Genomic DNA, 12,422 nt, shown 5'->3' with positions numbered 1-12,422 from the left:
GTGACCTTCTTACAATGAGACTCAATGGTGATTTGTCCGTTCTCATCACACTCAACATCTCCCCAGCATTTCCCACTCACTCCTCTCTTTCATCCTTTCTGAAACACACTCTTTCCATGGACATGCAGATGCTCACCCTTCTGATTTTCCGCCTTCTCAACGTTCTGAGCTCCTGTTCTCTCCTTCCTGAAATGCTGCTGTTTCTCAGCTACCTGCTAAGCCCCCTCCTCATCTCATACACTCTCCTTTGGTGATCCTATACACTCCTGTGGATCCACGTTTCAGCTCTAAAGCTTCCACATCAACTCTCTCCAGTTCTATCTCTTTTCTTCAGTTTTTTACCTGAGTATCTGTCTACTGAGTATTTCATCATGGGTATCCTACAAACTCAAGGCATCAAACCCAAAACATCTTTCCTCCAAAGCTGCTCCTCTCCCACATCCGTTATTCAGTGATGAACACCACCAGTCACCCCATCACCCAAGCCAGACGGCTGGACTCAGTCTCAAGCCCTCCACATCCTCCCTCACCCAAGCAATCAGCACATTCTGCCAACTGCACCTCTGACATCACTTGAGCCCAGGAGTTTGAGACCAGCATGGGCAGCATGGCAAGACCTCATCTCTACAAAAAAAATTTAAAATTTCCTAAAGCTGTCCTTGTTTCTCCATCCCTGACCTGGGCTACTACATCCCCATAGGGCCACAGCTCCTGTCCTGACTAGCCTCCTTGGTCCCACTTCTGCCCCCATTCATTCTCCGCACCAGCAGCACGGTGACACCAACAGGGGCCTCTGACCATCCCCACTACTCATCCGAAACTCTTCATGGGCTCTGCTCTTTAGATGAGGTCTCAACTCTTCAATGAGCTGGTTTTTACCTCTTCACCCTCAGCTCTCATCGCCAATGCCCTCCCAATCCACTTCTGGTCACATAGCCAGCTCTCCGTGTAATTCACCCACGAGCCACACTTCCTCTAATCTAGTGGCCTCTGCACAAGGAGTCCCTCTACCTGGAATATTCTGCCTCCTCTTTTTACCTGGTGACCTGATGAGCCATCCCTTCCAACGCCAGGTCTTCCCTGGTGCCCCTTGACCCACAGTGTCTCATCGTCCACGTTCCCATGCACATGTGGGTTCCCACAGCCGCCACAGCCCTCATTACCCAGCTCACAAGCTGAAAGCTTCCAACTAAGTGCATGCTCTGGGGTGCTAAACAAATATGCATTAGATGAAAAGGCTGAAACATTCCTACTTCTCCTTTGGGAAAAGTTGATTTATTGAAAGTATCAGGGTGGGCAAGGTGGCTCATGCCTGTAATCCCAGCAGAGAGGCCGAGGCCAGAAGAGGCCAGGGAGGCTGAGGCTAGAGGATCACTTGAGCCTAGGAGTTAGATACAAGCCTGGGCAACATGGCAAGATCCCATCTCAAAAAATAAAAATTAGCTGGGCTGGCCGGGCGCAATGGTTCACGCCTGTAATCCCAGCACTTTGGGAGGCCGAAGTGGGTGGATCAGCTGAGATCAGGAGTTCGAGACCAGCCTGGCCAACATGGTGAAACCCCATCTCTACTAAAAATACAAAAAATTGGCCGGGCGTGGTGGCAGGCACCTGTAATCCCAGCTACTCGGGAGGCTGAGGCAGGAGAATCACTTGAACCCGGGAGGCGGAGATTGCAGTGAGCCAAGATAACATCACTGCACTCCAGCCTGGGCAACAAGAGAAAAACTCCATCTAAAAAAAGCAGGCAATAAACACAAACTGCTCTAAAAATGGGAAAATGTTACAGAATTGGGTTGTCTAAGATTGACTGACTCAAGGCACTCAAACTGCAGTTCTCCAGACCAGGCCAGTAGAGGGGGCTGTCGGCTTTGGAAATATGACATCATACCAGCCACGCGGCATGAACAGACTCCAGGAATTCTTAGCATAAGGCATTTACCATGCAGATGGAGGGGCAGGGTTAGTAGGGGAGGGCAGCATCCCTGCTCTTTGCAGGGCAGGCAGGGGTCTGATGGAGGAGCCAGGCAAGCCCCAAGCTGGCTGAGGAGCCCTTCTGGCTGGCCAGTGGGCAGGGGTGTGGCGCTGCCATGGCCAATCAGAAGAGCTCAGAAAAGCTCACAGGAAAAGATAAGGCAACGCTGGGAAAGCGAGACTCGCCAAGTTCTACTCTCTTATTTGAAACAGTATAAACTGAGAAAAAAGGAAGCACTTCAAAACAACATGAACATCACAATGAGATCACACTAAGATCGTGATCATGTGCACTGCTAATAAAATAAGATAAATAACATGAAGAGGCATTGTTCCTGGGTTCTGACCAAGTCATAAATTCTCCTCTGAACTGGGACTCTCCCTGATTCAGCTCAGGAACCAGGGCTCCCCCGCAGCCCAAACCCACAGCTACCCCTGAGAATCCCTCCCGTTCCGTCCCCGTCCCTGGGCAGCATCCTGCCAGGCTGGCTCTCAGCACATAGCCTTCAGAATTTTACAATTAAATGCAAGAAATAACAAGTTGCAAGCACACTTCAGAGGTTCCTTATACCCAAAACAAGCTTCACGGGCTCTATCCCATCACCAGCTCAAAGAGACCCCTGGCGTTTCCTCACTTCACCACGTCCATGCTATTCTGTTAAAGCACAACAAGGAAACAGAAATAAACACACAACTCTATCCATGGGACTTCTTATTCATTTATTTGGTTATCTTATTTTATTTTTGTTAGCGGAGCGGTGGTGAAAGTTGAAATGACTGGCTAAATGAGATTTAGGGATTACATGAGGATTTATTTTCATACGTTCTCTCCATTTACAGATCTAGTACAGATTTGGCTGTATTTTTATTGTGCATTAAATAGCCGAGGAAATTAGACATTTTAGAGAACACTCAAAAGGCAGATGAAGGCATTTGCATCCGAATTCGTACTCATAAATGCTGTGTCCTCCAGAAACCCAGAGCTCCCAACTCTCAGACAACCAACCCAGTTGCCATAGCAAATAATATAAACATATGGTTGCTTTAAGATTGTGCTTCACAATGCTGATTCTGCTTAGTGTGACTGCTGTCTACACAAGCCATCCTCCATCATTGGTTTGGCACGGGCTTGTGACGCAACCCTGGTTGGTGAGATGGCAACGACACTCTGCTAGAGGCTTCTGGAAATGTTTCCTGTCTTATAAAAGGAAACCTGACAGGGATTTGCTCCTCTTCCTTGATGTCCCTGAGTGTTGCAACGTGAAGCCGTGGTGCTTCTAGCGGCTGGGGCCACCTCGGGACCATGAAGGAAAAAGCGAAAGTATTTCTGAGAAGTGGCACTGGGTCCCAGCATCACCCAGCTACTCAGTGAAGCAACCCTGCAACATCGCCTGCAGATGTCTTGTGTTGCAAGAGAAGGCAGTGTCCTTGTGGTTGAAGCCAAAAGCATCCTAACAGGTACTAGGCTCAAAAGAGAGCTGGGGAAACACAACTGAAAACCAGAGTTTTGGTTCATTTTGAGTGGGGAAATACTGAAAAGACTGATCTCAGCCAGGGCTGGCAAGAACACTCTTGGACACTCAGGGGAAAGGAGAAATCGCCACAGCTTTCTAAAGGCCGCTTGGCAGCTGCGTACACTTAAAACAGGCACAGCCCTTGCGGAAGCAATTCTGTTCTAAGAGTGCGTCTGCACATTGCTTCTCCTCTTCCTTGCCCTGCTTTTGGCCTAGGAAGCTGACCTGCACCAACAGCACCTGCCCGGTTTCTGCCCCAGTGAGGTTTCTGGGTTGGCTCAGCAGGGGACCAGGGTGGAAGAAGCGGGATATCTGGCCCTACCTCCCACTCCAGCCCCTGGCTGGGATTCTAGGCCGAGGCTGCCTCTCGGGTTCCAGCTTCTTGGCCTGGGTCACTCTCTGCAGAGCCCCTCCCCTTAATCCTTTCAATGTTGGTTCCCTTAACTCAACCCTTCCCCCATAATTGACAGGCCCTCATCAATTCCTCTGTTCAGCCCTCTGTGCACAACTGTCGCTCAACATGCTTCCTGCCAGGACCCTAACACGCTCTCCTCAGAGATGCACCCCAGACCCAACGACTTCACTACAGCCTTGCTGCTGCTGGTTAACTCAAAAGCCCACCTGTCCAGTAACTGGGACAGTTAAGTATACCATGGTTCATGCATTTTACACAATATCCTCTTTTCAAACAAGTTTAAGAAGCAAGTGCTTCATGTCCAAGGACTGGCCTAAAAGCCGGGTCCACCACAATGAGTGAAAGCCAGTCATAACGCAGCCTCTCAAACTTGAAGTCTTGGTGGGGAACCAGGCATGAGCCACATATCCCCGTGCAGGAAGGCAGGGCTACGAGCACCCAGCAGGGCTCAGGGACATCGACGCAGCAGGAGCTTCTAGATTAATAATCAAGGGAACAAAACCACTAAAAACACAATCTCAACAGAACTAGCTTAGTCATGTGAATAAAAAGCGCACGTACATACGTGTGTGTTTGGAAAGGACTGAATCAGGTCTAAAGAGGTGACTCCTGAGTGCTGATAATGGAGCTGGACTATTTGGAAGACTGAGAAGGGATCTTTTTCTTCCTTCCTGATAATACTTTTGTAGTCATTTTTGGCTGTAAGCACATATGCATGGACAGCTTTTGAAATTAACAAATCATCAAATAAATAAAACTGGTTATGAAATTGATTAAAATGGGACATCACCAGATTGGGCCTAAGCAGCCTCTTTGACAAAACAGCACAGGAAAGTCATGAACAGATGCTCACCTGCTTTCCTCATTTTCACTTTAATTCCGTGATGCCTCTGTGTCTGTCTGACAACATCTCTCGTGGGGTCTGTGACTCTGCTGGTCTTCAGTGCCCACTGAGAGGGGTCCTTTGCCGTCATCAGGCATAAAATCCTCAAAGCTCTCCATCCTCAACGTGGGGTCCCTGGGCCAGTGGCATCAGCCTCACCAGGAAACCTGTTGATCTGCTCATTCTTGGGCCCCACCCCAGGCCTATTCAAAGAAAGACTCCAGGGGCAGGGCCTGGCAGTCTGTGTTTCCACCAGATCTGTGTTAATGCTCACATGAGCCAGCCCAGGTGATGCTGACACCGGAGGTGCAAGGTTGGGAGCCAGTGTCTAAGGCAACTATGCCCATGGGGACAGGGGCAGCCCCTGGAGGTTCAGAAAGAAATTAGGGAAAATCTCTTCGGCACATTGAGGCAATTAAGACACACACAAGGAAGCTTTTTAATCTGTGTTTGTTTAAATGGTGTAAAGTCCCTCTCCCCTCTGCCTCCCTATGCAACCTCAACAATTCAGTCCCAAAGCCTCAGGCAGCGGCCTAGGTTGGGTGTCCAGGGATCAGAGCCCAGGCCAGAGGGTGGGTGCACACACTGGCGGCCACAGAGAGCTCAAGCAAATCAGTAAATAGGGGAAGATAACAAAAGCCAGTAAAAAAGAAAAAAAAGGCCAGGCCCAGTGGCTCATGCCTGTAATTCCAGCACTTTGGGAGGTCAAGGCGGGCGGATCACTTGAGGTCAGGAGTTCGAAACCAGTCTGCCCTACATGGTGAAACCCCGCCTCTGCTGAAAATACAAAAAGTAGCTGGGCATGGTGACTGGCGCCTATAATCCCAGCTACTCGGGAGGCTGAGGCAAGAGAATCGCTTGAACCTGGGAAGTAGAGGTTGCAGAAAGCTGAGATCGCACCACTGCACCCCAGCCTGGGCGACAGAGCAAGACAGACTCAAAAAAAAAAGAAAGAAGGAAAGAAAACAACAAGAAGTAAAGAAAAAATACATTATAATAATGATTTTAGTTAAATTGAAAAGGCAGAGTAAACCCATCTAGGCATCAAATCATTAACAACAGTTATCTCCAGAGAGCAGACTGAAGAGAGGGCTGAGAGTGAGGTGGAAGAGATATTCACCTGTAATTTCCTTGCTCACGTGGGGTTATTTTCCCCCAAAACACTGTGCATTGTATTTTAAAATCAGCCTCCAAGAACATCAGCCAGGCCAAGTGGAGGAAGCAGGATAACGGCTGAGGCCTCTGCCCGCCTCCTCCTGTCCACCCAGGCAGGTTTCCAGCTGTGACGCTGCCCTCAGGATAGCCCAGACCCTGGTACACACCCCAGCCACCCAATCCTGCTACCTGACTTGGACTCCAGCTCTGTCTGGCAGCATGGCTCCCCCTGGGTGGGCCAGCTCCCAAGAGAGCTGAGAACACAGGAATCTTCGCTCCTACCCAGCTTCCCACCTGCCACAGTCTGAATGTTTCTGTCCTCCGAAATTCCTGTGCGAAAATCCTGCCTCCAGGACGACACCACAGCAGGTGGCTTTGGGAGGTGATTAGGTCCTGAGGGAGGGGTCCTCGTGGTGGAATTAGTGCCCTCACAAAAGAGGCCCCAGAGAGCTGCTTATTTCCTTATCGCAGCCTGAGCAGATGAAGACACCATCTGTGACCAAAGGCAACAGAGAGAAGCCAGAGAGTCAAATTTTTAAGCTTTTGAAAATTATCCTTTAGTATCACCACTTTGTGCACATTTGTCATAGGACAGGAAAATGGGTAAATGCATTGTGATTGCTGCAAACCAGGTTTCCTGCTGACAAAGAATGAGGGAAGCATATGGAAAGGGTGAAGAGGAAGAAGACTATGGTGTTGCATTTGGATTGGAGGTATCCTTATTTTTTAAATATTTTTTTTTTCTAACTCTGCTCACTGAAACGCCTAGAAGCAATAACATTTAGTGCGAATGAGCACAGCTACAGCCCAGATTTTGGTTTCTAAATACCATTCCTCACTAAAAAGAACTATCATTCCTTGAAGATACAGCTGGTTACAGACGGGGACTGGGAAAGTCCAGGGAGAATGTGGAACACTTTGGTGTGCCATAAATCAAGAAAATACCCAAAACTGACAGAAATATGACAAAAGGACACTGGAGCCATCTCCAGGGTTACCAACTGGCTGGGTTTGGGATAACTTCAGCACTGAAAAGAACGAAGGCGTTATTGAAGTAGAACACACGAAATTTTTAAAAAATGAGTAATGGTACCAAAAAAAGGGTGGGGCTAAAGGAAAGCTCTTCTTTATAGAAAAATGTCAGATAATAAGTGTAAAATAAATGATTCAGAAAAGGATTATCAATGGCAAAAATTGGTGGGGAAACAGGATATTCATACATCTCTAAGAATCACCTTGCAGATTACTTATTAATTACACAGGGGAAATATCTGCCTTTAAAATGGAGAAATGTAAGCAGTTCATCAAATTTAGCATCACCCACACCAGGACAAACTGGCAGTATGTGCTCCTGATAGGACACACCAAGGACATATCATGGCCAATGCCATATTCTTGCCAAAAATATACAATGTGCTCCTGACTCTGAAAAAACAATCATGGGTGAATATAAAATCAAAACACCTGCAAACAGGCAAGACTTTGGAAAGCACCTCATGGGTGTCAAAGCACAGCTATTATCTCTAACACACAAAAAGAGCTCTGGCAGATCAGTAAGAAAAGAAATCCCCTCTTATCGTACATTCTCATACTGTCATGACCTAATCCTTGTCCCAGCTCTCACCAGCAACACCTGTCCCTCATCTGTATTTCTAGCAGGGACCAGATTTTGGAGCTCCAATCTCTTCCTGACTTGCCATGGAGACCTCTTTACTTAGAGGTCTCAGAGCATTTCAAAGTCGTGATAGCCAGCTCAAAACCAATGTTCCTCCCATTCATCTTCTTTTACTTATACACCCTTTGCAGTTGGTGTTATCCCCTGTACCAAAGCCCAAAGCCATCCTAGACCCCCAGCTCTCCTCCATGGCCCGCATCACCACCACCGCCAACTGCGTTTCCAGCCACACAGCTCCCAGCCCTTCCCTGTGCTCTGAGCCCTCTGCTAGGCTCCTGGGATCCTCTCACCCCTGTCACCACTCACGCAGCCTCACGCTACTGAAATAGATTCCCTTGCACTGGGCTTAGACCCTTAATGGTCTGGTCCCCATCCTCCCCTCATCTCTCCTAGACACATACCATCCTACAGCCATGCCCACGTACACTGTCCCTAAGACTCGCCATTCCTGAGAACTGCCCGGCTCCCTCTCAGCCCCAGCTCAAACCCCCTTCTTGCAAGGCCTTATCATGAACTTCAGGCAGATAGAGTGTTCTCATCCCACAGCACCGAGCTCCGGCAGACAGATGGTGCTGGGCTTCGTGTGTTTCTCTGTCCCATGAGCTGCAGAATTACTCAGGGACGGGGCTGCCCTGCACTTCTGTATCCTTGGTCCCTGACATGGCGGCTGGCCCACGAGAGGAAATGAATCACTGAATGCCTTCTTACAAAGCCCTTTCACACTCCTGCTAGGCTTTCAAAGCCTGGAATCCTCCATGGAAGTGATGCCTCACGCTTCGAAACCTGAGGAGGTGAACACATGTTAGCACAGCCCCTGGCCCTTTCTAAGTTTGAAGAGTTCCCCATTCTATTCGTCTTGATTGAAAAGTGAGGTGCCCAGACCACTCCCACCACAGGGGGATGAAACTGTCAAACACTGGTTTTTCCAGCCTCCCTGGCCCCTCACCCATCAGATCCACCCAGGGTGGTTTTGGTACAGGGGCTTGTGAAGCAACAAGGGACAAGGAGGTCTCCTTTTGGTGACAGCAACAGCCATTTCCCAACCAGAATCAACACACAGTGTGGTCAGGGGCACTTCCTCCAGTTTCCAGGCCCTGAGTGGGATTCTCAACAACCCCTGACAACCATGTACGCTTCCCCTCCTTCCCTCAACACACAAGCGCCTGTTCTTCCTGGCTCAGCCGCAGGCAGCTTCTTTGCTTGCAACTGAGAACTCGACCGATGAAACAGACAAAATCTTTGGAGGCCAAGAAATTTGAAAGGGGTCAGTGATAAACCTGGTCAAGACCACTGTTCCAAATGAAGTGTGATTATGAAGAGGCAAGCACAGGTTTCATGTCTGTCCTCAAAAAAATGTCTGGATACAGTTCCAAAGGAGGAGAGTCGCAATGCACTTGGCAATATTGACATAAGTGCCGTCTTCTTGATGACTGGTGGGCTGAGGGCCACGTGCTTGGATACCCGCTCACAAGATGCTCCCACTGATTTCGTCTCAGCTTGTTACACGGATGCTCTAACAGCTCTCAGAAATGGTTCCTGGCGTTTCTTTAACTCTACAGGTAAAGTGCAAGCTCACCTTCTACACGTGTCTACTTTCATGATTAACTATCACTGAGACACATGATTGTGTCTCTTCCACTGGTGGGTCTGCCAGCCTCGTGCCACCGCCAGTCTTCGGGAGCAGGATGGAGTGTGAGGCTTCAGGTGAAGCAGTGACAAGGGTGGCTTTCTGGTGCAGATTCATATTCAAAAACTTTGGGCAGTATCAGAGCTTGATCTGCCCATACTGAATTCTGAACAAGTGGGTAAATGCATAGCATGTGGTCACAGCGATCAGCCCTTCCCTGGCACCCCCTGGTAGCAGGACATGGTTTCTGATCATTTCCATCCTGACTGCATCGCACCGGGAGCCCGGGCTGCCCGGCAGTGTTGCTCTGGCCACGGCTCTGAGAAGAAAGGGGAAAGCCAGCTCTTACCTGCCTGTGCAGCTGTGATTAGGGCTGTGTTCCCCTCGCTGTCCTGCCAGTTGACGTCAACGTGGGGGCACTCTGCTAAGGCCACCACGGTATCCACAAAGCCGTGGTAGCAGGCGACAATAAGGCCGGTCTAGAAATGAAGAGGGGAAGCGGGTCAGAGGGGCAGAGCCGGAGCATGCTGGGTCAGCACTGGGGACCCCGAGGGGCACCCACTACCCTCCAGGGGGCTGGACAAGGCAATGACAGGGACCTGGAGTCCCATTTCTCAGAGATGGTTTAGAGTGAGTCAGCCGCTCGATCCTTCTCAAATGTGTGTTGAGCACTGACTCGAGTGAGGGCCTAGACGTGAAAACATCAGTGAACTGCTAAGGTCTCAGCCCTCCTGGGGTGTGCTTTCTCCAGGGAGGGAAACGCACCAACTATGGGGCGCGTAGAGAAATAAACGACAGAGCACGGCAGACGGCGATGGGGTAAAAAAGGTGCGTGCAGGGCGGGGTGCAGCTCTCTAGGGAATAGAGTGGTCAGGCTGGGCTTGGCAGAGGTGATGTTGGGGCCCGTGTGTGAAAGAGGCAAGGCAATGGGCCACAGGGATACACAGAGGGGGAAATGCCCCAGTAGAGGAAACAGCTCAAGCAAAGGCTCCAACTCAGGACCGTGCCTGGTGCATCCAGGGAGCAGCCCAGTGGCCGGCAGGGCTAGCCCAGAGTGAGTGAGAAGAAGAGGAGTAACCTGGGTCCAGGAGGCAACAGGGGGTCTCAGAGACCGTGGACAGGGCCCTGGGGACCCCCTGAGTAGGGGGAGTGTCCTGAGCCATCGGCTGCCAATCATCTGCATCCACTCTGGCTGCTGGGTGGGAAACAGGCTCTAGAAGAATGGGGTGGAGGCGGGGGGCTGATGGAAGACCACTGTGGGGCCAGGCAGGCGAAGATGGTGTCACACCAGGGTGGGGGCAGCAGCTGGGGAGGCGAACTTGGATTCTGGAAAGGAAGATTTGCTGTTAGAATGGAGGTGAGGTTGAATAGAAAAAGAGTCCAGGATGACCCCAAAGTTTCGGCCCTAGCAGCTGAGAGGATGCAGTTGCCATCAAATGAGAGGGACAGGATGTGGGACAGAGCGGGCGTGGCGACAGATAGCATGCAGACTTCAGTGTACTGTATGAGACTGTCTCTGGACAACCCAGTGGTGACGTCAGGTAGAGATGGATAGCAGCATGGAGTCATGGAGAGAGAACCAAGCTGGATACATACACTGATAGTTGATTTTGTAGATCTATTATTACCAAATGTTAAAATCCTAGCTCCCAGTGGAATAGCGCAGGAAGTGGGGCTTTGGTGGGGTGATTAGATCATGAGGGTGGAGCCCTCATGAATGGGATTAGTGTCCTATAAAAAGGACCTCAAGAGCTCTCTTGTGCCTTTTTCCTCCATGTGAAGACACAGAAAGAAGTCTGAAGTCTGCATCCTGGAAGAGGGCCCGGGCCAGAACCCCACCATGCTAGCGCCCTGATCCTGGGCTTCCAGCCTCCAGAACTGTGAGAAATAAATTTCCACTCTGTATAAGATCTTGGACTTCTAGAACTGTGAGGAATAAACTTCCATTCTGAGTAAGTACCCAGTCTATGGTGCTTTGTTGCAGCAACCCAAGTTGACGAAGAGACCTCGTAACAAAGAACAGCGTAGACTCAGGTGTGAGGCTCACCGCCTCATAGACGGAGATACAGTGAGATGCTAAAATTCAACCCAGGGTAGGAGCTAATGACCGGGCAATCAAGTGTCAAAGTGTCACTCTTGGCACTGCCAGTCACACCACCACTGCAGGAGAGGCACAAAGTTTATATTGAGAGCAACTCCACAGTGGCCCAGCCCAATTTTCGCCAGAATTTTTTTTTTTTTTTTTTTTTGAGACAGAGTTTCACTCTTGTTGCCCAGGCTGGAGTGCAATGGTGCGATTTCAGCTCATTGCAACCTCCACCTCCTGGGTTCAAGCGATTCTCCTGCCTCAGTCTCTCAAGAAACTGGGATTACAGTCATGTGCCACCACACCCGGCTAATTTTGTATTTTTAGTAGAGACAGAGTTTCATCATGTTGGTCAGGCTGGTCTCGAATTCCTGACCTCGTGATCCACCCACCTCAGTCTCCCAAAGTGCTGGGATTACAGGTGGGAGCCAACACGCCCGGCCAATTTTTAGTAAGAATATAATTTTTCATGGAACAACAACAGGACTCCAGTTGCCCTGCCCACTTATCTCAATAAGGCTCCTAGCTGCCCCACAGAAGAATATTAAATCACAAATATTCACATGTTTAAAGTTCTACAGAATACCATTGATTTTCTAACACTGACATCCATACCACGGCGTAATCAACTCAATAACTGCTGACTATGGTAAAGGCTCTTTAATATACTCTAGCTTATGCACCCTTTGAAATAGGTCATTCCATCTATACGTTGAAATGTTTCACAATAATCTAATTTTAAATAGAAAAGAGTGGGCTGCAGGCAGGCTCTACTTAGAAGCCGCTGAGGTTTTCAGCCTCTCTGGGAACTAAGAGTTCGCTGCCGTCACCACCTCCATTCTCCCAGCTAACCTACCCACCTGCTTTCGCATAAATGTGCCGGAAAACTTGTCATCCCACCAGGGAGCACCCAAAAATCATTTTTAACTTCTTTGGATGGAGATATTGCTCTAGTATTCTACAATTTCCTGACTTATAAATAAAACATATTGAACATAATGTAACATCTTCCTTTGCATATAATTACACAAGTAGCTCATATTTATTGCAGAAAAAGATCCAAAATTTAAAGAGAAGAAAAAAAGTTATAGACCAG

At 49.1% G+C, this 12,422-nt stretch overlaps 1 protein-coding gene across 1 annotated transcript in view; it reads right to left on the bottom strand.

The window, feature by feature from the left end:
* Positions 1-12,422, bottom strand: part of ANKRD33B (ankyrin repeat domain 33B) — a 94,768-nt gene that overhangs the window by 28,741 nt on the left and 53,605 nt on the right. Inside the window, exon 2 of the mRNA XM_024246880.3 lies at positions 9,590-9,719. Within this exon, the coding sequence (XP_024102648.2) occupies positions 9,590-9,719 (130 nt within the window). The remainder of the gene's footprint in view (positions 1-9,589; positions 9,720-12,422) is intronic.

The sequence above is a fragment of the Pongo abelii genome, chromosome 4 (genome assembly GCF_028885655.2).
Source record: "Pongo abelii isolate AG06213 chromosome 4, NHGRI_mPonAbe1-v2.0_pri, whole genome shotgun sequence".
In the NCBI taxonomy this organism is placed as follows: domain Eukaryota; kingdom Metazoa; phylum Chordata; class Mammalia; order Primates; family Hominidae; genus Pongo; species Pongo abelii.
The sequence above is the reverse complement of the archived record's forward strand: the minus strand, read 5'-3'. Positions and strand labels throughout refer to the sequence as shown.